Genomic DNA, 27523 nt, shown 5'->3' with positions numbered 1-27523 from the left:
TCTGCTCTTTGAACCCCCTTTACCCTCACCAGTTCCGAAAAGGAGATCTGCATTCTTCCTCCTTTGTGTGAAACCCCCACAATCCATACAGACTGTGCGTTTTCATTCCCTTGTACCTCTTCTCTCCTGCTTGTGGAAGCGATCCAATCACACCGTTTCCTCTATGGCTTCAATGTCGCAGCTTGTGACCATCTCACATCATGATCCTCCATCTCTACTCATGATCCTTTCCACCACTATTAACTTTCACCTATCAAATCTCTCTTCACAGGTTACTGTTTTCATCCCCTCTCCTGTCTCCTTCCTTTTATAATTCATTTCCTTGGTTGCTCCATTAACCTTTGCATATAACTTTTCACCTTTTCATCGTGGCACCCTGCCCTGCTCACCAAACTCTCCTCGTATGGTATCCATGGAAACCTCTACGCATAGCTTGCAGACTTCCTCACCAGTCGCAGTCAACGTGTGGCCCTGAATAGAATTCTCTCTTCTCCCCTGCCTGTTCAGGCTGGAGTTCCCCAAGGCAGTGTTCTGGGCCCTGTGCTTTTTCTGGTCTTCATCAATGATCTCTCCGACTCTCTGGAAAATCCTCTCTATCTCTTTTCTGATGACTCCACTCTCTGCTGCTCGATACCTCATCCCTCAGATCGGCAGTCTGCAGCCTCCTCACTCTCTGAAGACCTGGACAAAATCACAGACTGGTCAAACAAGTGGAACATGTCTTTCAATCCTGACAAATCTCACACTATTACGATGTCTCTCCGAAAAGTCTGACTGGACAACCCTCCCATCTACTTTCTGAACAATCCTCTTAAAGAAGTTCTGTCGCTCAAGCTTTTGGGCTTCATTATCTGCCATGATCTTTCTTGGGAAACCACATTTACAAGCTGGCCTCCAAAGCCAGTCGCCGACTGGGCATCCTCCATCATGCGAAGTCCTTCCTTGGCACACCTGAGCTCCTCACCACATACAAAGCTTTAATCCTCAGCTCAGTGGAATACTGCTCTACCCTCTGGGCCGGTGCCCCTGCCTCACACCTAGCTCGTCTTCATGCTGTTGAAACCAAAGCTGTCAGAATCATTGGTATCTCCTGCGATGAAGCTGATTCTGAGGGCCTTTCTCTCTCTCACCATAGGCAGGTTGGTGGTCTCTCTGTCTTCTACCGACTCCTCTCCGGCCTTACTCCCCCTGCTCTGTCTGTGCTCTGTCCCCCAAATATTCCTACCAGCCGCACAAGATCTGCCAGCAACCCTCTTCTGGTGAAATTGTCAAAATCAAGACTCTCTATTCACCTTCACTCTTTCATTTCTCTTTTCTCCCACCTCTGGAACAAACTCCCTCAATCTCTTCAATCTCTCTCCTCCCTCCAGGTCTTCAAAACAGTTGTTCACCACCATCACTTATCTTCCCCCATCCAAAACCTTGATCTTTTCTACCCAGGTTAAAACACCCCAAATCCGCCTCTTTCAATCCTCAACTTCTTTTCTGAAATTCCTAGTAGTGAAATTCCTAGTTGTGTTCATTTGCTTTATACCGTGTACCTGTCCCCCGTCCCCCTTCCACAGATCTACCGACATCCTTGTTCTCTCCTGTTATTGTGCTTGTGTGCTTCCCTCTCTCTCTCCCCCTCTTATCTCCCACTCCCTTCATTGTATGTTTTATGTGTCTGTGCATGTTTTCATGTTCAATGTTTTAACTCTTACATGAGCCTCGATTCTGTATACAAATTTTTTCTCTCTCTCTCATGTTACCTCCCTGCTCTTCAATGACCCAAGACTTTGTTTTCCAAAATATGTCCGATGTTCAATTTTAACGAATTCTGTGAGTCGAGGTCAAGACGTTTTCCCCCCTGACCCCAATTCCTCTTGTTGTTTCCGAAAAGTGTCACATATTCGATGGTGTTGAAGTCGAACCCCAATTGCTCAGGAAGTCTTAGTAAGGAGAAAAAACTTTTTGACTCTTCCTCAATGCATCCTCCGGAGCCTGAAAGACTACCTCGCAGGATAGTGCAGAGATAGTGTACTTACCTGAACTCTGGAGTCTAGGTTTGCTTCTCAAGGCCGAGTATAAACTGTTGGAGTGGTCATTTTCCACTGGGGCATTGCATCACTAAATGTGCCATCCCTCAGATGGATGACTCTGGGGACCTGTCTGCTCAAATTAGGTGTTGGATGTTAAATATCCCATGTTATCATTCGTGAAAAGTCGGCGAGTCTTTGCCAGAATCCTGAGCAAATTCCAAATTCCTGCCGAAATCGTTTCCAGTTGAATGTCGGGTCCAGCCAGCTGGTTTATTGAAGACTGGTGCCAAGATTTCCGCTCAACCGATCCAAAAAGAAGGTGGGAATAACTGGGGCCATAAAAGAAGTAGTAACTAATAGTTGTTGCAGCAGATGTTAAAGAAGGAGTGATCATATTTTTCCATATGCAGGGCACCTGAGCCATTGATGTAGGTAAGAGCAGGGATTTGGGATTTGTAAATGGTTCCGGCGATTGCTCGCCTACTCTTCGTGAAGGACACCGTGGGATCCTTAACGTCTTCCAACTAATGTCAGCAGATGGGACGCCCAGTTTAACGTCCATTCGTTGGAGGACACACATTGAGGACACCCTGCCTGGTGTTGTTTCTGGTGTTTCTTATGCAGCTGTGGCTGCTGGTTGCATCACTTTCTGGAAGTGCGGCCATGCCGCTAATGCACCTGCTACCAGTAAGCTGGTACTTAATTTGGCGACGTCGGAAGGATTTCTGGCTGAATCAACCCAAGTTGTGTTATTCTCAAGACCCTAAGATCTTAAGGCAGCCACCTTAACCGTAAAACCAACACGAGGCACACCCTGCCTGTGAAACACCGGGATGGCAGTTTATACCTGGCTCGGGATTCGAACCTGGGCTAGACCACTTAGAGGCGTGTGCACGTACCTCTCAGCCATCCTGTCAACCCAATGGAGTAACAGTCACCGAAGTACAAGTTCCAGCAAATATTTCCGTAATTTAATAATTTAATGGCATGATTTATTTCTTCGGTTGTCTGTGAGCAAAATTATTGCGAGGTGCTGACAACATGTAAGTAAGATGCCTGCTTACATTCACTAAGCTCGTAAAAGTGTTGTGCCTATGATTACATCAGTTCAGTTGCACTTTGAAAAGGAGAGCAGGAAAATGTATCTGATATTTATTGGGAAAAATAATTCACCTGGCAAGTGGCAACTGGTCTGCGAATGAAGATTTTATTGAATTTAGGTGCTCGCTTTTTTGTGTAGATATTTGTTGAGTTATGTGCAGTAAAATACATGTTTCTTTTCACCTGTTTGAATTATTCCTGTCTTTTTTTAATTTATATCACACCCTCTAGATTCTGCAGGGATGTTACTTCAGGGACCACGATGTACGAGTTTGATGAGCCTTGCCTGTGCCTGGCCACTGTTGCTACTTAGCTTGGCGCAAGCCGAGCCGACACCAACACGAAGGCCTGCGGCACACCGCCTGAAGGTCCGACTGGCCGGTGCAGGGCGGAGGCCTCATGAAGGACGGGTCGAGGTGTTCCATGCGGGCCGCTGGGGGACCGTCTGCGATGACAACTTCATGCAAATGTCTGCGAAGGTGGCTTGCCGAGAGCTTGGTTACGTGGGTGCCAATACCTGGGCACACAGTGCCCGCTTCGGTGAAGGCTCGGGTAGGTGCTGTAGTTGTCATTTGAGCTAAATGTTCATTTGTGTTGACTTTGTAACCAATAGACCTCCATAGCAGATTATTGTGAAATCCGTTTCCAGAGAGGATGATGATCCTTCCTGTACCTTCAGGTCAACTCTGGATCATCCGATGACATCCATAACGAGTGGGGTGGGAGGAGGTAAGGGGTGGGGTGAGAGGAGGGAGGGGTAAGAGTGGGAGGCTGGATGGGTAAGTATTGGAGGCTGGATGGGTAAGAGTGGGAGGCGGGAGGGGTAAGTATTGGAGGCTGGATGGGCAAGAGTTGGAGGCGGGATGGGTAAGAGTGGGAGGCGGGATGGGTAAGAGTGGGAGGCGGGATGGGTAAGAGTGGGAGGCGGGATGGGTAAGAGTGGGAGGCGGGATGGGTAAGAGTGGGAGGCGGGAGGGGTAAGAGTGGGAGGCGGGATGGGTAAGAGTGGGAGGCGGGATGGGTAAGAGTGGGAGGCGGGATGGGTAAGAGTGGGAGGCGGGATGGGTAAGAGTGGGAGGCGGGAGGGGTAAGTATTGGAGGCTGGATGGGCAAGAGTTGGAGGCGGGATGGGTAAGAGTGGGAGGCGGGATGGGTAAGAGTGGGAGGCGGGATGGGTAAGAGTGGGAGGCGGGATGGGTAAGAGTGGGAGGCGGGATGGGTAAGAGTGGGAGGCGGGATGGGTAAGAGTGGGAGGCGGGAGGGGTAAGAGTGGGAGGCGGGAGGGGTAAGAGTGGGAGGCGGGAGGGGTAAGAGTGGGAGGCGGGAGGGGTAAGAGTGGGAGGCGGGAGGGGTAAGAGTGGGAGGCGGGAGGGGTAAGAGTGGGAGGCGGGAGGGGTAAGAGTGGGAGGCGGGAGGGGTAAGAGTGGGAGGCTGGAGGGGTAAGAGTGGGAGGCTGGAGGGGTAAGAGTGGGAGGCTGGAGGGGTAAGAGTGGGAGGCTGGAGGGGTAAGAGTGGGAGGCTGGAGGGGTAAGAGTGGGAGGCTGGAGGGGTAAGAGTGGGAGGCTGGAGGGGTAAGAGTGGGAGGCTGGAGGGGTAAGAGTGGGAGGCTGGAGGGGTAAGAGTGGGAGGCTGGAGGGGTAAGAGTGGGAGGCTGGAGGGGTAAGAGTGGGAGGCTGGAGGGGTAAGAGTGGGAGGCTGGAGGGGTAAGAGTGGGAGGCTGGAGGGGTAAGAGTGGGAGGCTGGAGGGGTAAGAGTGGGAGGCTGGAGGGGTAAGAGTGGGAGGCTGGAGGGGTAAGAGTGGGAGGCTGGAGGGGTAAGAGTGGGAGGCTGGAGGGGTAAGAGTGGGAGGCTGGACGGGTAAGAGTGGGAGGCTGGACGGGTAAGAGTGGGAGGCTGGACGGGTAAGAGTGGGAGGCTGGACGGGTAAGAGTGGGAGGCTGGACGGGTAAGAGTGGGAGGCTGGACGGGTAAGAGTGGGAGGCTGGACGGGTAAGAGTGGGAGGCTGGACGGGTAAGAGTGGGAGGCTGGACGGGTAAGAGTGGGAGGCTGGGCGGGTAAGAGTGGGAGGCTGGACGGGTAAGAGTGGGAGGCTGGACGGGTAAGAGTGGGAGGCTGGACGGGTAAGAGTGGGAGGCTGGACGGGTAAGAGTGGGAGGCTGGACGGGTAAGAGTGGGAGGCTGGACGGGTAAGAGTGGGAGGCTGGACGGGTAAGAGTGGGAGGCTGGACGGGTAAGAGTGGGAGGCTGGACGGGTAAGAGTGGGAGGCTGGGACGGGTAAGAGTGGGAGGCGGGAGGGGTAAGTGTTGGAGGCTGGATGGGCAAGAGTTGGAGGCGGGATGGGCAAGAGTGGGAGGCGGGATGGGCAAGAGTGCGAGGCGGGATGGGCAAGAGTGGGAGGCGGGATGGGTAAGAGTGGGAGGCGGGAGGGGTAAGAGTGGGAGGCGGGAGGGGTAAGAGTGGGAGGCGGGAGGGGTAAGAGTGGGAGGCGGGAGGGGTAAGAGTGGGAGGCGGGAGGGGTAAGAGTGGGAGGCGGGAGGGGTAAGAGTGGGAGGCGGGAGGGGTAAGAGTGGGAGGCGGGAGGGGTAAGAGTGGGAGGCGGGAGGGGTAAGAGTGGGAGGCGGGAGGGGTAAGAGTGGGAGGCTGGAGGGGTAAGAGTGGGAGGCTGGACGGGTAAGAGTGGGAGGCTGGACGGGTAAGAGTGGGAGGCTGGACGGGTAAGAGTGGGAGGCTGGACGGGTAAGAGTGGGAGGCTGGACGGGTAAGAGTGGGAGGCTGGACGGGTAAGAGTGGGAGGCTGGACGGGTAAGAGTGGGAGGCTGGACGGGTAAGAGTGGGAGGCTGGACGGGTAAGAGTGGGAGGCTGGACGGGTAAGAGTGGGAGGCTGGACGGGTAAGAGTGGGAGGCTGGACGGGTAAGAGTGGGAGGCGGGAGGAGAAGAGGTGGGAGAAGGGACCTGGTGTTGCCCGGTACCTTTGCTTTCCCTCTAGACCCCATCACTTCCCTCCCCCTTCATAGCTCCCATCCTTCCCCACCCCATCCTTCTCCTGGCTCCTTCTTCCTCCTCTTCCTCCCCTCCCCCACTTATCCTGTTTCCCTCCTCATGCTCCTCTTCCTTCTCTCTCTTTCTCTCCCTTAATCCTCCCCCCCTCCACTCATCCCTCAGCCCTCCCCTTCCTTCTCTCTCTTCCCCTTCCCTCCTCACTGTCCCATTCTTTTTCTCTTCCCCCCTCCTCACTCTCCCATTCCTTTTCTCTTTCCCCTTCTCCCCCTCTTCACTCTCCCTCCCTCTTTTTGTCTCCCCCTCTCCTTTGCTATGTCCCGTCAGCGCAGCGACGGGTGGTATTTGCTTACATTCCAATAAATGTTCAAGCTGATTTGCTCTTCGACCATTTAGATGTTATTTGCTTGAAATAAATATTATTTTAATGCAAAGGAGAGTACAGAAATATACAAATATTAATCTGTCTATGATAAATGTATTTATGATCATTTTTTAAACTTTGTATTTATGATTTTTAATCGACAATCTGTCTATGATGTCTATGATAATCTGTCTATGATAAGTCAAAAGATTTCTGTCCTTGTGACAAAAAATTTTGCCTCAATTTTTTGACTGTTCAGCGTCTTCTTCTTTCTTATGCAGGACATGTTGGTGGGTAGCATCATTTGCTGGGTCTGCAGCCGGTGCCCCCTGTAGGTTAGAGCACGGATTTGTAATTTGTTGAGGGTTCCGGTGATAGCTCGCATACTCTTCGTGAAGGACACCGTGGTATCTTTAACGTCCACCAACTAACGTTTAACGCCCACGGTCTGGAATGTCAGGTACACACAGAATCGGAGAATGCCACATTACAAAGCTAATTTTAATCGACAATTACAAATGATTTTATTGGTCGGATGTGGCCTCTGCTTCCATTACAATACAGGCCTTTCTTTGGTACTTGTGTTTGATTACATCACAATGTCGTGCCACCTTTCCCCAAAAGGCTTCACCCAGCATTAGAAAGTGGTTGTTGTGGTAGGTCGGTGTTGTGTGGTTAAATCCAAGGTTGGTCAGTAAAGAAAGAGTGGTGATTGAGGTTGGTATAGGAGTGCCAAGACGGAAGTTGGAAAGTTTATGTGTCGTCAGAGATAAGATGGGAGTAAGAGAGATCTGGAGTTGCACAGGTGTGATGGAGTGAAGAGCAAGTTATTTTGTAAAAAATTCTAAAGAATAAATTCCACTTTGACATTATGTGGTATTATGCGTAGATCAGCGACAAAAAAAATCTCAATGCGATCCATTTTAAATTCAGGCTGTGACGCAACAAAATGTGAAAAATGTCGAGGGGTGTGAATACTTTCTGAAGATGCTGTACGTAACGATTTATTGTATTTGACCCTTGGTCCATGCCCCAGCAGGTGAGGACCTAAGGTCACAGGGGTCAAAACGGAAGATATTTTTAAACTCTAAATTTGATCTTGGGTCATTCTTGGTGGAAGGTTTTGCCATCTTTCAACATTGCTTTAGGTGGGAAGCGTGGGGATTTGCGATGGCGTTTATTTCTGGGTTACGATGTTTGGATTTTATTTTCATGGTAAAGAAATGTATTTTTGTACCCAGGCATGGTGTGTCCATTGTGCGCTGCTTTGGCTTTCTTGGTTGTTCCAGTCGCTCTAATTGGCTCTGCGCTTGAGCCTTGTTCCCGCATTGTGGGCTTGGCTTTACTGTGCCCTCCTAAGGAGGCATTGCCTATACTTAGAAATACCATAGATATCCCATGGATTTGTAGTTTTTTTTTTACTCTATCGGAAGTCAGGCTGTATGGTATAACGGTGTGGTTTCCACATGGGAAACAGCCAATGCTGGGGTCCTCATAGTGACCTTGCACAAACTAGTCGTATGCAGCGGCAACTTGACTTGTCATGTGCAACATGTGCAAGAAAACTTGAAATGGGGCACTCAAGTTCAGGTCATGTGTCAAACCTTAAAGAGAAAACTCTACTTTTTGCGGCAACTAAAACGTTGTAATATCCCTGTTTCTGACTTGATAACAGTTTATTTACGGTATGTTAGACCCATTTTGGAACATGCATCATCCGCATGGTTTTGTGGCTTAACAAAAACTAAGAGGGAATTTTTATAGAAATTTCAATGGAAAACGTTTTGTATAATTCTCTCTCGTGACTTTTGTAGAACCAAATCTTATGCAGACATTTGTCAGGTACTTAATATTTCTGTTCTTTCTGAGAGGCTCGAACAGCTCTCCCTCAATTTTGGTGACGTACTTTTAAAATCAAACATACACAGAGATTGGCTCCCCCCACCGAGGAACAATAACGTATGGAACTCTGACATGTTATCTACTATTAGATGTCAAACCAACCACTCTAAGTGCAGCGCCATCCCCCTTTTAACCTCCATTTTGAATAATAATTGGATGAGGTCCTTGTGCTCAATATGAGTTTGACGTCTATTGTGTTTTGCTAGATATCTGTGATATTGGTTTTCTCGGTTTGATATCAATTTTATCTCATTTATTCTGTATTTTATGTTTTGAGCCATTTTAATGTTTTGTTTGTATTCTTGTAACATTTGTAATGAATGAATGAATGAATGAATGATCGTTTTAAGGCCATTTTCCCCGCGAGAGCGGGGGTTAGCCTTGCGGGCCCCATGACAATCATGGTTCCCTGTTTGAGGCAATGTTTTTATGGCCGGATGCCCTTCCTGACGCCAACCCTTGGTCGCCTCTTACGATGCGCAGGGATACGGTGTACCTATTCTAAACCGGGGTACACACCGTGATCATTCATCCCAGCAAACTGGTGCTCAATTTGCCGACCTCGGAAGGATGACAGGCTGAGTCAACCCCCCTGGTGTTAATTCGGCGATCGACCGGGATTCGAACCCAGGATCCGAACCCAGGATCCTAGGATCCCAAGCCGGCACCCTAACCGCTAAGCCAACACCAGGCTAACCGCTAAGCCATTTGTAAGTTGACTGTAATTCAGCCTATGGCTGTGAAAGTCTTTTTGAAATTAACTTATTTCAAAATACTCAAACTTAGGACTTAGGCTCAAACGGGGACTTATGTATTTGGTCTGGTCCGTCCATCCGTCCGTGCCGCCACAACCATATCTCGGAGATGTATGGACCGATTTTGTTCATACTTGGCACAATGACGATACATGACGGTATACAATGACAAACGCAATTTTGTTTTGTGATGCAATCAAAGATGGCCGACTGGCAGCCATTTTAGTTGTAAAAAACAACAACCTGATGCTGAACACTTCCTCACCATTTCTCGGACATGTATTTGCCGATGTTATTCAAACTTGGCTGCCGATGTTATTCATTCAAATCTGCCGATGCTATTCTATACACACGTAATTTTTTTTCTGGATCAGATCCAAGATGGCCGACTGGCAGCCATTTTGTTAAACGTATCTCCAACAATTTCTCGGACATGCATGATCTGATTTTGTTCAAACTTGGCACAAGCACAGTGCATGACGGCAGGGGCAATGACATTTTATGTATTTTTCTTCTAGTTATTACTATTATTATACCACTGAGCTGTTATAATTTCAGTCATGTGACATTATATTCAAGTCATGCAGCATATGGAACCCCCCTTCCTTTCATGCATGAATGCATGGATGCAATGAGTGGAATTAAATAGAGATATAAATATTAGGCCCATTAAGCCTACATGGTGGTTATGGTTGTTTGTCCATGCTCTGTCCTTTTTTAATGCTGAACCTCAAGCAAGTAAGCAGCAGGTACCATTTTATAAGTCTTTAGTATGACTTGGTCGTGGTTTGAAACTCAGACCTTCCAGACTCAGAGGACTCTCTAACCGTTACACTACCTCGTCTAGTTATGTACAATTAGGATTCACGTACAACGTTTCACTGCAAGAAGAACAAACAAATCGGTGCTTGAAGAATTTAGACCACCATGTACATTCGAAGTGCTGATGCTAAAACAGAAACTGTCATACTTTGGGCACATCATGCATGCAGATAACGAAAGTCAACCATGCTGGATATGGTTGAGGAAAGAAGAGGAAGAAGCAGACCTTGTACGTTCCTGATGGATGGGGTAAGAGCTGCAACCAAGCGGTCTCTATCAGAGCTTCGGAAAACAGTGCAGAATTGGGATGTTTTGAGGAATATGACCATGAATGTCACCAGAAGTCGGCCACAATTTGATAGATTAAAAATATATATCCCATTAGAATTGGTTGGAGTAGAATTGTGTGTTTGCAGGTCCCATTTGGATGGACAATGTGCGCTGCGTTGGTTATGAGCGCTCACTTCGCAATTGCCGATATAATGGCTGGGGCAAGCACGACTGCAAACATTCCGAAGATGTTGGTGTCGTCTGCATGGAGAAGCGGCTTCCAAGATTTGAGAAAGCTCTCAAGAAGGAGGCCAAACAGGTGGGACTTATTTTATTTATCAGATATACGTATTGATTGAAAGACATTGTCATAGGCTTTTTTATTTTTTTTTATTTTTTTTTGTATACAAGATCGAGGCTCGTGAAAGAGCTAACATTAATCACACAAAAAGACAAACCGACACACAAAACACAAAAAACAAGGGGAGCGGCAGACAAGATGGGGAGAGAGGGGGAAGGACACAAAAGAGAGGGGGAAGAGGGGGAAGGACACAAGCACAACATTTGAGAGCAGGGACATCGGGAGGACTTGGGGGGAGGAATAAAACATATGAACACTGCAAGGACTCTGGGGTGAATTACCGGGGGTAGAAAAGATCAAGGTTTTCGATGGGGGAAGATAAGAGATGGTGGTGAACAGCTGTTTTAAAGACCTGGAGGGAGGAGTGGGATTGAAGGGAGTGGGGGAGTTTGTTCCAGAGGCGGGAGAAAAGGGGAATGAAAGAGTGAAGGTGAGCAGAGAGCCTAGACTTTGGCAGTTTAACCATAAGAGGGTTGCAGGCAGATCTTGTGCGACCTGAAGGAATATTGGGGGGACAGAGCACAGAGAGAGCTGGGGGAGCAAGGCCGGAGAGGAGTCGGTAGAAGACAGAAAGACCACCAACCTGCCTGCGGTGAGTGAGTGAAAGGCCCTCGGAATTGACTACATCGCAGGAGATTCCAATGATTCTGAAAGCTTTGGCCTCAACAGCGTGAAGCCGAGCAAGGTGTGAGGCAGGAGCACCAGCCCAGAGGGGGGAACAGTATTCCATTGAGCTGCGGATGAAAGCCTTGTATGTGGTGAGGAGCTCAGGTGTGCCAAGGAAGGACTTTGCCCGACTGAGGATGCCCAGTCGGCGACTGGCTTTGGAGGCCAGCTTGGAAATGTGGTTTTCCCAAGAAAGATCATGGCAGATAGTGAGACCCAAAAGCTTGAGCGACAGAACTTCTTGGAGAGGATTGTTAAGAAAGTAGATGGGAGGGTTGTCCAGTCGGTCCTTTCGGAGAGACATTGTAAGAGTGTGAGATTTGTCAGGATTGAAAGACATGTTCCACTTGTTTGACCAGTCTGTGATTTTGTCCAGGTCTGCAGAGAGTGAGGAGGCTGCAGACTGCCGATCTGAGGGATGAGGAATGGAGCGACAGAGAGTAGAGTCGTCACCAAAGAGATAGAGAGGATTTTCAAGAGAGTCAGAGAGATCATTGATGAAGACCAGAAAAAGCACAGGGCCCAGAACACTACCTTGGGGAACTCCAGCCTGAACAGGAAGAGGAGATGAGAGAAACCCATTCAGGGCCACACGTTGACTACGACCAGAGAGGAAGTCCGCCAGCCATGCGTGGAGATTTCCATGGATACCAAAGGAGGAGAGTTTGGTGAGCAGAGCAGGGTGCCAGACCGTATCGAAGGCACGTGAAATGTCAAGGGAGACAGCTCTAATTTCCTGTTTGGCGTTGAGGACCTTCATCCATTGTTGAGAAAGCAGAAGCAGCATGTCCAGAGTAGAGTGACCAGGTCTGAAACCAAATTGATGATCAGAGATCAAGCCATTGGAGAAGAGGAAAGATTTAATATCTGAAGCAATGATGGATTCCATGACTTTGCTGATAATTGGGAGAAGGCTGATTGGTCTGTAGTTGCTGGGATCTGTTTTTGCACCTTTTTTGTGCAAAGCGGTGATGTTGGCTGATTTACAAGCAGATGGCAGATGACCTTGAGCAAAAGAGAGGGTGAAGAGAACAGAAAGAGGGAGTGAAAGAGCAGAAGAACATGGTTTTAGGACCCGTGGGCTGATGCCGTCAGGACCAGTTGCAGAATCAGAGTCGAGGGTTGACAGAAACTTTTCCACCTTGTCAGGAAAAAAGGACACAGAGTCCAGGAGCAGCTGGGTACGACTGGGTATGGTGGGTACAGAGAGGGATGGGTTTGGGACACAAGATTTAGAGGCAAACACAGAGTTGAGGCATTCAGCTTTTTCACGTGCGGAGTCAGCCGTTAAGCCGTTTGAGGTGAGGGAGGGGATGGAGGGGGAACAAACATCAGAAACAGATTTGACCAGACGCCACCAGGATTTGGAAGAGGGAGACAGATAAGAGAGTTCGGTCTTGAGAACGGTGAGATATTGTTTCCTGGCTCTCCTGAGGGTGGGCACACACTTGTTTCGGGCTTTGTGAAAGGAAATGAGATTTCCTTCCGTTGGATTTGCTTTCCAGGAGACAAAAGCAAGTTGTTTCAGGGCAACAGCCTCACCACAAGATTCCGTGTACCATGGACGGGAGGAAGGGTATGACAACTGAAGACGGCTTATGATGTGCCACTCTTTGTGGCTTATGATGTGGCTTATGATGTGGCTTATCTTTGTGGCTTATGATGTGCCACAAAGATATAGATGGCCTTATGTCCTTTCATAAAACCTGAAAACCTGTCGCAAGCTGCGTATAGACATGGATGGTCTCACAGGTGTAGCTCACCAGCCTGGGAGGTCGGTGGTTCACACCCTGGCCGAGTCATCCCAAAGACTTTAAAATGGTATGTCCTTCCTTGCTTGATGCTCATCATTTAAAAGGACAGAACATGGACCAACCCTTCAGGTTGGGATCCATGAAGAGGAGGAGTCTCCTCCTCAGCTGCCCTGCTGTGTGGAGAAAAAAAGTGGTCATAAAAGATAGCGTCACTGATACCAAGAGTGCTCTGAGAAGTGGCTGTTTCACCCAAGGCCAGTTGCAGTATTTGTCTGCACTCAATTCTGGTGTTGTCCAATGTATTTGTCTTCATGTGTGTATGCATTTTGTAACTCAGCTATTCCATGATCTGTAGACCTTTGGAAAATATTTTAAACTAGAACAACGCTCTTCGACGTCACGACGTTGACTGATATGCCTCCGCCCTCATTATTACATCGTTATAATACTTGTACCAAGTTTGATTTAAATCCATTCAGCTGTTCTCAAGATATCACATTTTTACCTGACATGGCCTCTGACCTTTGACCTCTTGACCCCAAAATTTAATTATGCTTACATCATTATGCATACCTGTACCAAGCTTAATTAGATCACTTCAGCCGTTCTCAAGTTATAGACCTATTACAGCATTGACCTTTGACCTCTTGCCCCCAAGATCTAATCGGTTCATCTTTACATCATTCTACATAATTGTATCAAATTTGGTCAGAATCCCATCAATGGTTCACAAGTTATCGCGGTAACAGGATTTTTGCCGAACATGACCTCTGACCTTTGGCCTTTGACCTGATGACCCCAAAATCTAATCAGTTCATCTTTACCTCATTATACATACCTGCACCAAGTTTGACTAAGATCCCTTCAGCCGTTCTCAAGTTATCGCTGTAACGAAAACCTATCTCGGATGGACGGACGGACAACCTGAAAACATAATGCCTCCAGCGACTTCGTCAACGGAGGCATAAAAATTAAGTAGAACGGCACTTGGTGGAGGCCATACCTCTGTCAGGCTGAACAGTTTATGTTTTCTATGCCACTGATAGGCCAGATCTGGATTCGGACCTGAACCAAAATCGAATCGGCTTGTTCTTGTCATCTGATCAACTCATCCACCTAGTTTTGTCATAACCCAAGTTCCACAGAATACAGGAGAGACAGATGTGATGTTCGAGTGCCCGCCTAGAGCGGAAAGTATAACTCCATCGAGTTACAGACAAAGGCCTTGTCGACTGTGAGAAGCTCTGATTTTCCAAGGAAAGACTTGGATGACCTTTGATGCCCATTTTACAGCTGACTTTGGAGATTAGTTTTGCTATATAGTCACCTGAGGAACGGTCATGGCTTATGGTGAGGTTTACAAGTTGAAAAGACTTAATCTGTTCCAGTGAATGACCTAGGAAATAGATAGGTGGGTTCGTTTTTACAAGAGGAAATTCCTCCTTGGGAAATGCACCACCGAGTGTGGTGAGAAAGGCGACGCCATTGTTGTGGCATCGCTGCTACCCAAAGTTCCCTGGGCACTTTCCCAAAGCTCAGTGGCCCTGTTTGTCTCGACTAAAGGTCCTGTATTGTGTCTCATGTATTCGTCGATATGTTCGTGTGTGAGATGTGTGTATGGCAGGTCCACTACGACCCATAGATCCTGCAAATAATAATGATAAAAAACCAAAAAAAACATGTTCACTGCATGAGTATAGAAGAACCACCTTGAGAGGCCATTTTTCCCCGCAGAGCAGGGGTTGGCCTTTTTCGGGCACCTTGGTCCCTTTTTTGAAGCGATGTTTTATGGCCGGATGCCCTTCCTACCGCCAACCCTGTTGGTCGCCTCTTGCGACACACCGGGAATTACCAGTGAACTGGTACTCAATTTGCCGACCTCGGAAGGAGGACAGGCTGAGTCAACCCCCTTGGTGTTAATTCAGCGATTGACTGGGATTCGAACCCAGGATCCCAAGCCGGCACCCTAACCGCTAAGCCAGCACCAGGCTCACTGCATGAGTATAGGAAGTCAGAAATTTAGGATTGAAGGTGAGTTTGTTTAGGGTGCTGGCGAAAGCTCACCTACTCTTCACGAATGACACCATGGGATCTTTAACATACACCACCAAGTAAATGCCACAGGTAGAGATGTTGGCAAGCAGTCAGAAATCCAGGAAAGCAGGCTGCCTTCTATGCCGCAGGCCTAGTAGGATGCCAGACTGTATTGAATGCCTGAGATATGTCCAGGAAGACTTTCCTAACCACTTGTTTGAGATTGAGGTCCTCAAACCCGAGAGGACTAGAATCATGTCGAGAGTTGAGTGACAGGGACGGAGCCCAAACTGATGGTCAGAGATCTGGCTGTTTGCAAACATATTAAAGACTTGACACCACAACACTGATGGATTCCATGACTTTGCTTGTCGTTAAGTTAGAAGCAAGATGACTGGCTTATAGTTTGTAGGGTCTGTTTTTGCACCCTTATGTTTGTGTTGCTGACTGATGTGTTGGTGATGTTTGCTGACTCCCATGCCGAGTGGATGCGGCTAAAGGATGGCAGACCGAATATGGGAGATAGAGAGGACGCAGAACAGGATTTGAGAACATTGACATTGATGTCACCTCGGGCCCGTTGCCGAAGCCGGGTCAAGGTTAGACAGACATTTCTCCACCTTTTTGGGTGAGAAGGACACAGAGTCCAGTGGACAGTAGGTACCGTAAAATGGGGTGAATATGGGGCAAGGTGAATAGGGACACAAACTGAAAAAAAGTTCGGAAAAGTTTTTTCGCTGAAAATTGATAACCATACTGATTTGTTGATATTTGGGTTGAAAGTGTTCTCTTGTTTCTTTAAAAAGCAACTTATAGTCCAGTCCCTATTAACCCCATATATGGGTTAAATAGGAATAAATAGGATTTTTTATGGCTGTCCCTATTCACCCCGTTTTACGGGTGAATAGGGACAGTCACTAATACAAAAAAATAATAATCAAGAAATAGGGAAAGTTTGGAGAAACGTTTTACCCCATATTTTTTTTCATTGGCACCATGGTTTATATTATGGGTGCATATTATGTGCATCCATCTGAGCTATCAATTTAGCAATAAGTTGGAAACTCAGGATTGTTTCTTGATTATTCTTTTTTTGTATTAGTGACTGTCCCGATTCACCCGTAAAACGGGGTGAATAGGGACAGCCATAAAAATCCTATTTATTCCTATTTAACCCATATATGGGGTTAATAGGGACTATAAGTTGCTTTGTAAAAAAACAAGTGAACACTTTCAACCCAAATATCAACAAATCAGTATGGTTATAAAGTTTCAGCGAAAAAAGTTTCCGAACTTTTTTTCAGTTTGTGTCCCTATTCACCTTGCTGTCCCTATTCCCCCCATTTCACGGTACATCATTTTGCAGACAGAGTTTAGATATTCCGCCTTATCCCAGGAAGAATCTGCAGGAAATGCAATTGACAGGATGGAGAGCATACACCAGAGACAGACTTGATGAGGTACCACCCTGAGTTGGAGGAAGCAGACTAGTTGGAGACTTCAGCCTTGACATTTATAGGATGTTGCTTTATGGCTTCCTTTAGGATGGACATACTTGTTGTGAGCCTTGAGGAATGAAGCAAAGTCGGGTTCGCTTTCCAAGCTAAGAAAGCGAGCTGCTTCACCACAATCGCCTCCCCACAGGGTTAGACTTTTGTAAAAAAAACATTTCCAGGTGGAAACCATATTGGGTGCAGTGGAGATGTCTTTTTGAGAGAGGAAAAGTTACAATCCCTGCCAGGCGGTCTGTGCAAACAGCTATATCATGCACCATTGAGGTTGCTCCCTTACAACAGCCAGAGAGATCTGGGCCTTGTCAATAAAGCTATCAGAAGAGGCAATGGGGGCATAAGTGGAAAAAGAGAGATTGGATGGAAAGTTAGTCATTACTAGTCCGAAGATGGAGGACTTACCAGTAGTAGAAATTCAGGTTCGGAAGTTTCCAGATGGGGTCAAACATATGGAGTCACAGAAGGCCTAAGTTGCAATGCCCTGATTGGTTGTCGCAAAACTGACAGCCAATCAGCTAGCTTTATGGCAGTTGAAATTGGCACAGGTGAGGAACAGACAGCAATAGTTAAGAATTTTCCCAACATCATGTAGCCCCCAGTGGTGGACAAAAATATTGGTACCCTTGCACTTTTTTCAAATAATGCACATTTCTTCCAGAAAATTGTTGAAATTAAAAAATCTTTGTTATCATTAATGTCATCATTAATTAATTTGTTATCATTAAATCATTAATGTTAGCTCTTACACGAGCCTCGATCTTGTATACAAAAAAAAATAAAAAATCTTTGGTATCCACATATGTATTTCTTTGGTTTGCAGTGGAACAGAACAAAAAAAGCTGAAAAATGACCATCTCAGCTCATTCCACACAGAAATCCTAAAATGGCCCGGACAATATTATTGGCACCTTTTAGAAGCTGTTAGAAATAATTAGATTTCAAGCAGGTGATTCTTTACTTTGGAATTGAACTCACCTGTGGCGGGTTGCAGGTGCCTGTAATATAAAAATCACTCATTCAACCAGTTTGAAGAGAGAAAAGGAGTCATTCTGCTGTTTTGTGTCACAGTGTGTACCGCAATGAGCATGGAGAAAAGAAAGAAAACCAGAGAATTGTCTGAAGAGGTCAGACACAAGATTGTAGCTAAGCATGGACAATCTCAATGCTACAAGTCCATTTCCTGAGACAGTGATGTTCCTGCGCCACCGTACACAATGTTATCAGGAAGTTTAAGGCCCTTGGCACTGCAGCCAACCTCCCTGGACGTGACCGCAAGAGAAAACTTGATTGTATATTGCAGCGAATGATTGTTCGAATGGTGGAGAAAGCATCTCGATCCACTGCCAAACAGATTCAAGCTGACCTTCAGACACAAGGTACGACAGTTTCAACTTGCACCATCCGTCGCCAACTCGATGAAAGGGGGTTCTATGGTAGGAGACCCAGGAGGACCCCACTGCTGAGAGAGAGACAAAAGAAAGCCTGACTGGAGTTATCCAATACACACCTGAACAAGCCAAAATCCTTCTGGGAGAATGTAATGTGGACAGATGAGACCAAATTAGAGCTTTTTGGTAAAGCACATCATCTTCATGTTTACATAAAACAAAATGAAGCCTTCAAAGAAAAGAACACCTTACCTCCAGTTAAACGTGGAGCAGGTTCAGTGATGTTTTTGCTGTGCTGCCTCTGGCACTGGGTGCCTTGAATGTGTGCATGGCATCATGAAATAAGGAGATTACCAAGGCATTTTGGAGCACAATGTTCAACCCAGTGTCAGAAATCTGGGTCTCCGTCGAAGGTCATGGGTATTGCAGCAGAACAATGACCCCAAATACATTTCAAAAAGCACCCAGTAATGGTTCAAGACAAAACGCTGGACTGTTCTGAAGTGGCCAGCAATGAGTCCGGATCTAAATCCCATTGAACACCTGTGGGGAGATCTGAAAACAGCAGTTGGGAGAAGGCACCCTTCAAATCTGGGAGAACTGGAGCAGTTTGCACAAGAAGAGTGGGTCAAACCTCCAGTAGAGGGGTGTAGGAAGCTCATTCATGGCTATAGGAAGCGCTTGACTGTAGTTATTTTGTCTAAATTCTGTGCAACCAAATATTAAGTCTACGGTGTCAATAATTTTGTCAATGCCATTTCTTTTTATTTTCTGATTTAACAGGATATATTAAGTTCTGAATTAAAAACAAAGACTCTGTAAAATTAACAGTGAAATAAAGAATTGTGGAGACCAAATACATTTGTCAATTTCAACTTTTTTTGCAAGAAACGTGAGAGTTATTTGAAAAAAGTGCAAGGGTGCCAATATTTTTGTCCACGACTTTTAGAGCTGAAATGAAATACTAGAATTTGACGCACTTTTGTGATTTTGTGCTCATTGCCCAACGCGGGTCCAGTTGGTTTCATATATATATATATATATATATATATATATATATATATAATGTATATATGTATGTATGTATGTATATATGTGTGTGTATATTGTTGCGGTTTTGAGAACCCACACTTGTATATAAACTCTTGTAAATATCTCATCATTAAAAGGTTAAAGGTAGCACCCCTAGTTAGGCCACAAGCAACATGTAGGCCACCATAGGAACTCAGTTATTTCATTAGTATGTGTTTTAGATAAGGCCGTGTTTCCAATAGTTGAATCTGCGTTGCGTCGATCAAATAAGAGTAGGCCCATTCCGTCCATTTTGCGACCTCCCTCTCCAAGTGACGCCATTACGTGCCTCTGCCAGCAGCGTTCGCTGCCTTAGCGTTCGCTCAAGCGCCGCCATAAGCCATGCGGTTAGGCCCGAGAAAAGGGGCGGAACGCCGAGAAGAAGGTGTGGCCACATCATCCAGTCATCAAAGGCGTGGCCGGTAAGCCCCCACCAGCCAACCAGGGCTGAAGGAACATCACCGACGGGCGTGGCTTTGTGGAGCGCGAAGTGATCGCGTGGCGCGTTATATAAGCGCGAACGCAAAGCCCTTTCACAGGACTGATACGGAGCGCACCTTTGTGAAAGGACTCGGATGGGAGAGAGCGCATTTTCAAAGAACTTGGAGGACTTGTCGGAGGCGTGCTTGTTGGAGAGATACGGCAGCGCTTGTTAAGGACTCATTCGCTGGCGCTGATTAAGTGGAATTTTGGGAGGGGGCGTGTAGCACGAACGTGCAAATATTACGTACGAAGGACACCAGCTTCCCCTGTTATATAAACTGTCCGCTCGCGTCCAACTACGCGCGGAGCTGCCTGCCGGGTTTCGCCGCTGGACCGGAGCCTGGACTTGAGTCGACTGGAGCCTGGACCCTCTGCCTGACCATCTACCAGCTGCAATCCCCGTGTGAGTGTGTATGTTTGTCTGGGGTATTAAGCATAAGACTGTGTTAAGACTGCCCTGTGTGCTGCTTCTTCCTCTTCCTCTCTTGTACATTCTTTTGTTTCCTCTTTCTTTCTGTATATTTGTTAATAAACCCATCTCTGTTCTTCCTACCTTCTGGTTTCCTCTCCATCCGATCGCATCCGTCCCTTCTATCATTGGGTAAACGTGGCATGATTGAAACCGCTCAGAATCGGGTTTAGTCTCTTTCTTAATCGCTCGGATCGCGGATTGCTATCAGCTCGGCATTTTCCATCGTATCCGTGGTTCGAGTGGGAGTTATTCCCTTGTTTCCGGCCGGCGTTGGTACTTAGGTAGGAGTGAACCCCTAGGCCTAACAAACCCTATCTAACGCCGCGCCGGGAAGGACGTTATAACCCCCAGGATTCGGGTCGGCCAGCTAAAAGGACAAGGGGATTAACCCCCCCTTGATAATGGGAGCGCCGACGACCAGGATCCGCAACAATATATATATATATATATATATATATATATATATATATATATATATATATATATATATATATATATATATATTGTAACGGATCTCAGAGACGGCACTCGCCTTAGCAAGGGGGGGTTAATCCCCTTGGCCTGTTAAGCTGGCCGTCTCTGGTCCTGGTACCTGTAACGCTCTTTTGCGGGGTGGAATTGATCAGGGTTATTGGTCAAGGTGTTCTCCCGAATACCTTTACCAATCCCTCCTCAAAACAGGGAGACAAGTACCGCTCGAACCACGGACAAGATGGTATTTGCCGGGCGGTTTAGCAATCGAGCGTTTAGCGTTTAGTTCGAGCCGAGCCGTTATCAATTGACTAAACCCGATTCCGAGCGTTGGCCAAATCGTGCCACAGGTATTCAATCAGGGAAAAGACTAAAGCTATCGGGGAAGAATGAAACTAAAAGGGTAAGAAATAACAGACATTTATTAATTATTTACAAAACCAAAGAAGAGGAGGAACGAAAGTAATATACAGAAGAAGAAGAAGACACAGGCCAAACCTTAAAACAATCTTATATTATACCCCAGACAACAAACAGGACAGACAAACAGACTTACACGACAAGGGAATAGCAGGCAGGAATCACTGGAAGAAGGGATGAGAAGGCCCGGGCAGACGGTGGCGTCGAGGTCCGGCTCCAGGAGTCGACTCGCGTCGTGGCGGGAAACCATGGCAGGCAGCGAGCTCGTATCGTTCACCGCGAGCGAACATTGTATACAGCGATGGGATTGGGATGCTCCGTCTTCTTACGCGTCTCTCCCTTGCCTTCTTTTTCCAACTCCGGATCACGTCTCTCTCTGCCTTCCTCCCGACTCTCTCATTCAGGTTGCACCTTCTCACCCAACTCATACCTTCTCTGTAAAAAGGCTTCGTGCCCGCGCTTATATTACGCATGTTGCAAATCAATGCGCGCTTCATGGAGCCACGCCCGCGATGGTCTTTCGTCAGCCCTGGTTGGCTGGTGGGGGCTCGCTCGCCCCGCCTCGGGTGGTGCGTTGGCGTGCCACGCCCGTGATCTGGCGGCTCCGCCCCCTTCTTCCTCGGTTTGACCGCATGGCTAATGGCATCTTGTGGGGAGATAGCAAACCACTCGCACCGCTTTTGAAGGGAACTTTGGAGCCTACTCTTATTTCATTAATGCAACGCAGATTCAACTACTGGGAACAGATCCTTAACTGAAACGCATAATAATGAAATAACTACGAAGAGGTCCTATGGTTCGCTACGTGTTGTTAATGGACTAACTAGGCTGCGATCTTTAACATGCCAATTGATGGGAATATTTACAGGGGGACATTTATAAGGGATGCATTTACTAAAATTTACTAGTGAAGGTTCTAAAAACCGTAACACTTTATATATATATATATATATATATATATATATATATATATATATATATATATATATATATATATATATATATATATATATATATATTGTTGCGGATCCGCCGCCGGCCTTCTCCCCTTACCAAGGGGGGATTAGTCCCCTTGTCTTTGACTGACCAGCATGACCCGGGACCTATGATGTCCCTTCCGGACAGCGAGAAATAGGGTATTAGGACCAAATTTCCTATTACCTAAGTACTCGCGCTGCCCTGACGCGAGGAGATAAGCCTCGCACGAACCATGTGTGTTGATACGCCGAGCGGTTTTGCGTACACGCGATCCGCGCTGTTATCACTTACTAGACCCCAATTCAAGCGGTTCTTATTCATACCATGCTTAGTCAATGGAGAAGTCACAAAGGTGATCAAATTGGGAAGCAAAGGAATAACAGGTTTAATTATTATTATTTACAATGTACAATGGTTCAAGAGCAGAGACACAGAGCAATCCTTAAAACAGTCTTATACTTAATACCCAAGGACACGGGCCCGTCTCACACACACACACACTCACACGGGGCTTGCAGATGGCAGGACGATGTTCACCAGCTTGCCCAGGGATGGCTCTCGTGCAGTTCTCTCCAGTCCCCGGCACGTCCTTTGGAGTAGGTGAAGGCAGGAGCTCTCCGCGTGTCGTCTGGACGGAGCGAGTTATCATGGGGCGAATTGGTAGGGAGTGGAATTTGACGCGGCTGGCGGTTATTCACTTGCGGCTATGGCCGCGCTTACTCGCGTGGCTGGAAAGCGCAATAAGCGTTACCGGCGCGTCTGGCTGCCCCCGCGTACTTGGCATAGTTCAACGCCTCTTCTTCTCTCTCTGCGCAAGCCCTTAAACAACGCGTGTATCTTGCGAGTCCGAATCCTTTCTCTCTCCTCTGCGAGTCCTGGCGTGCGAGTACTTTCACAACGAGCCCTTTCACAACGAGCAAACCCCCTCAAGTCCTCCCGCGCTAGTGATGCAAGTCAAGTCCTTTTATCTCTCTCTCTCTGCGAGTCCTGTTCAAGGACTTTGTGCTGCGACTTATATAGGCACGCCCCGCGAACCTCCTCGAACTCACCAGACGCGCCTCACCACGCCCTCTCACGCCATGCCGCTAGAGCCCTGATTGGCTCGTGGCTCTTACCGTCTCTGGCTGCCGCTCCCCGACCGCAACGCCAGCCCCACCCTTTTTAGGCCTACCTCGTGTTACTCGACTAGTGGGCAGCCAATGCTTAACAAACTGGATCGAGGCTAGGGTGGCTGGGAAATCGGTGGCAAGTAAAGCCTATTTTCTGTCTTTACAAAGCGCAGGCACTAAGAGGGGAAATGGCCTATTCTTACACATACTAAGACATAACTATACTACAAATGGGCCTTTATGTTGTTTGTGTGACTAACTATGGGGGGCAACCCTTTAACCTTTAATGACTGCAATGTGCCAATCTCAAAACCGTAGCAACCGACTCACACCCACAGCTAACCGAATTGCGGAATTGTTTTGAAACTACACATAAAGCCGGTGGGTAGCATCTTATTTACAATTTCAGAACCTAATTATTTACATTTCTATAATCCAGGACCTGGTCTTTTTGGAAAGAAGTTTGGAGGGGAGAAAAAAACAATGCACCAATGCACCAATACACCAATACACATTTCATAAAAAGGTCACATTTTAAATGTCATATTTGCTGCTTGGCTGTGTTACGTAGTCCTCCCCGACCCCCTGGTCACGGTGTACCTCCGAGCCCCGAGACGAGCTACGGCAGAATAATGTGTTACGCCGTGTCAAAAAGCACTAGTGAAACCACACCAATGGTTATCAACAAACAAATATTGTATTAAAAATCACTCCAGAATAACGATACAACAATAATAGCAATCAACAATACAATCAACACATCTTATGATGGTACCATCAGCTAGGGTAAGATAACTCACTGTGCTCCAAGTGAGTGAAAAAGAACACTCCCCAATGTCTTTCGCTCAAAGGTGATCCCCTCCAGCGAGCGTCAGAGCGATATCGAATCGAAACCCGAACCCCGTTCAGATGACGGGCTCAGTCACACCGCCAAAACAGCACAAAAGGCGTAGGCGGCCGAAGCGGCGCAAAAAGTCACGTGGTCCAAAACCGCGTAAGGCAAACTCACGGAGGAATGGGAAATCCAAAGGCGCACTCCAGGTATGAACGTTCACGGTTCAGTCGGCGAACCGCAAATTAATCTTCACACTCCGCGTTGCACACACACACACATCCCAGATAGACGTCGGAATGGTGAAAAAGGCTGACGAGAAGCAAAGACCTTTTGCGATGAGCAAAGCGCGAGTGTCAAAATGGCCGACGGCTCGTATTTGAGTCGCAACGACCCAGCGATGATTCTTCAGAATCCCAACGCCAAACCTGACCACGCAGGTTTATCAATCCCAGCGATAACACCTATCGCAGGAATTCCTTTCAAGGAAACTCCAAGTTCACTTGCGACTTTCGTTCGACAACGCTCGCTCCAGAGCTTGAAGCGACCAGCTTCTTGTCCGACTTTTTGCCCCGCCTCCTTTTCTCTCTCCTCTTCTTCTTCCTCTTCCGGTTCCCGATCCAGTTTCCTGTTTCATTTAACATCAACCTTTTTACCTTTTGACAATAATAATGGCTATTTCCCTCAAACAATCACAATAATAATACATAGAACCAGAAATGCTTCAAGTGGATGAAAACCACAACACCGGAAGTTACGAATCCGTAACAGCTGCATCTTCTTGCTTCCTGCGTCATCTTCGGTGTGCAATAATAAAAAAAACTTAAAGGTCTTCTTTCCTGGCACACCAGAATACAATGTACAAACCGTGTCCGTTTTTATTGCCAGCAGGGCCAATCTCATGTGGTCCGACTGCGTGACATCGACTCCACTTAAAACCAGTGGTCCGCAGGTGCAAGGTAAGTTTGCAGCAAATGACTGCTCAGCAAAAAGGCAAGGCCACAGAACGTGTGGTCCATAATGTGTATTGTGGTGCAGCAAAATGCAGCAGGGTGCCGCACAGGTGTAGCCAGTTGCAGCTGCACAGTTCAGTGTTCCTGCACACTTCCCCTCCAAAATGGGTCCATGGTGGGGAGGAAGACAAAGCACAGTTAGCAAAGGAAAGGACGCAAAGGTACACATCAATACGAGGCAATGCAACATGAGGGGCGCGGGAGAGCAAGCAGAGCAAGCTCGTCCCTAACCGTTCGTACCCCCGCCCCCATGTCAGCCTACACTACCCTTGCCCTTCCCTGTATGTACAATTTACAAATTCGTCTCTACGTCTTGTCTCTTCTATCCCCCTCTAAATCAAATTCGTCTTCCAAACCCTCCCAAGAAGGAAGGAATGGAATAAACACTGTCAAATCACGTCGCGATGCGTCTCACCCACTCAAACAGTTCACAAAACCTGGTGTGGAGTTCCGTCTCCCTTGGTGAGTGGATGTGGATGGTTCGAAGAGATTTCTCATCCTACCTATCCTCTAATAACATTAACTCGGTTACACTACCCGGGGTCATGCCCTGCCAATTCAATTGGCCATAGTTACACTATGTGGTTCTAAAAACCAATTCCCATTGACCCACCCTGTGGTGTCTTCCAATTTGGGTCTCGCTCCCCAATTTTTCACTACTGTGCCTTTGCACAATTTCGGGGCTGGGTCGTGTGGCTCCACTAGCAGGTCCAACTACCTGCGCACCTCCGCCACTGAAGTCGCCACCCGAGCTTACCTTGCTCCTTGCGACTACCTAAATTGGGGAAGGCCCCTCCTGGCTCTCTCACCCCTCTGATGCCCTCTCTGACATTGGGCTACCCGGGTCCTTTCCTTGGATCCTCGGGCCCCACTGAACACTACTCTGACTGGCTCCCCAGAGCCTACCTGCGGCCTCACCTGGCCGACAGACTACCAGTGGCGGAGTGCCCCAATAACCATACGCACCAACAAAGCCCACACGCCCAGCCATTCCACAGACTCATGCACCCATCCAAGCACTTCCTTGCCACTACCTGCACCACAGGTGTCAATATCCAAACAATTTACCTAAGCCCTCTACCTGACTTTAAACTACCCTCCCCGGGTATTCGTGAAGGGGTCCATCTTCCCCCAATGGCCTATTCTTACACATACTAAGACATAACTATACTACAAATGGGCCTATATGTTGTTCATGTGACTAACTATGGGGGGCAACCCTTTAACCTCTAATGACTTCAATGTGCCAATCTCAAAACCATAGCAATATACAGTATATATATATATAAATTGATATATGTGGGAAAATTACATGCCCAGATCAGGAATCGAACCCAGATTAATTAGGTAATCCTGTTCATTAATGTAATTGCTTCACTACGCCCCCAGTGGTTTTTATAATAGAGGACATGGATTTGTCCCCCGCATTGGAGGAAAGCCCTCTCGTGATCAGGCTGTTACTGCTCCTAAGGTTGGCAGCGAGTGCCCCGGAAGCATTGACGGAAAGAGAGTGGCAATCATATGTGTGGGGAAAATTGCATGCTCAGTCAGGGTTGCCCAGATAGCTCAGATGGCAGAGCACTGGTATGGTTTTTCAGAGGACCTGGGTTCGATTCCTGGTCTGGGCATGTAATTTTTCCCACATATATCAATTTAATTGTTTAATCCTGTTCATTAATATATATATATATATATATATATATATATATATATATATATATATATATCCATACAGTAATACCCCAGCCTACGTCATTAATTGGTTCCATAAGCCGTGACGTAACTCAGTTTTTGACGTAAACCGGGCGTAATGTCTTAAAAATGCCTTAAAATGAAGACAAACACCTTAATTCGTAAAAGTAGAGGAAATAACTGGAGGAGGCTGCGGCTTCATCCTGAATCTTTGCCGCTCCCCGTCAGGAGTCCCTCCGTTGTTTTCTATCGGTCGGGTTTTCTCCTCGAACGGGGTGACCGGCACGGACGTGTCGACCGTGAGCTGGCTTGTGTGCCGAGTGGCTCCGCGGCCCGCTTCACCACGGCGTGCTTTACCCAACGTGTCCGAGCAGTTTCACCGGTGGTCGTGTCGTGTCGTCTGTGATGAACGAACGAGCTCAGGGTTCCGTGAACCCGGCCGCCCCGGGGATCGACGCTCACCTCCGAGTCAGTGGCGTGCCCCGTCTTTCCTAGAGCGGCCGAAGTTGCTTGCTTCTTTATTTTTGGACGATGCGATATACGCAGAAACGACGATGTACAGGCAGGCATTTGCAAATCCATGCACATGTGCACATGCACACGTCGATCGCTTCTTTACAAGGATATGCATCAACAACAACTTGCTACTCCCTGCACCACAGATGTCAATTTCCAAACAATTTACCTACTCCCTCTACCTAACTTTAAACTACCCTCCCTGGGTATTTGTGAAGGGGTCCATCCTCCCCCATCCACTCTTTCGCACCATGCACTCCACACCACTCAATCCACACGACTCACTCCACACCCCATTTATTCCCACACACCAAGTATTCTCTCCATTTATCCACTTGCACCCCATGCAAGTCAATCACTCGACACCATTACACATGTCCTCAATACACCACTCATACACTTTCTCCGGTCATCCCAGACCATTGCCTCATTTCACCAAGTTCATTCCAAAGATCCTCATTCAATTCCTCATTTGCGCCTAAAGCTCATCCTCATACTCACACACATGATACACCA

General features: G+C 47.3%; 1 protein-coding gene across 4 annotated transcripts in view; it reads left to right on the top strand.

Annotated features, from left to right (window-relative positions):
* Positions 1-27523, top strand: part of LOC137423018 (lysyl oxidase homolog 2) — a 182483-nt gene that overhangs the window by 3871 nt on the left and 151089 nt on the right. For all 4 annotated transcript variants that reach the window (XR_010983617.2, XM_068109783.2, XM_078774763.1 and 1 more), the window contains exons 2-3: positions 3354-3674; positions 10383-10555. Coding sequence is in view for 3 of the 4 variants with exons in the window: in XM_068109783.2 (XP_067965884.2) it covers positions 3365-3674; positions 10383-10555 (483 nt within the window). In the remaining variant the exon portion in view is untranslated. The remainder of the gene's footprint in view (positions 1-3353; positions 3675-10382; positions 10556-27523) is intronic.

The sequence above is a fragment of the Myxine glutinosa genome, chromosome 3 (assembly GCF_964187855.1).
Source record: "Myxine glutinosa chromosome 3, kmMyxGlut1.1, whole genome shotgun sequence".
Taxonomy (NCBI): Eukaryota; Metazoa; Chordata; class Myxini; order Myxiniformes; family Myxinidae; genus Myxine; species Myxine glutinosa.
This window is presented reverse-complemented; position numbering and strand designations above follow the sequence as displayed.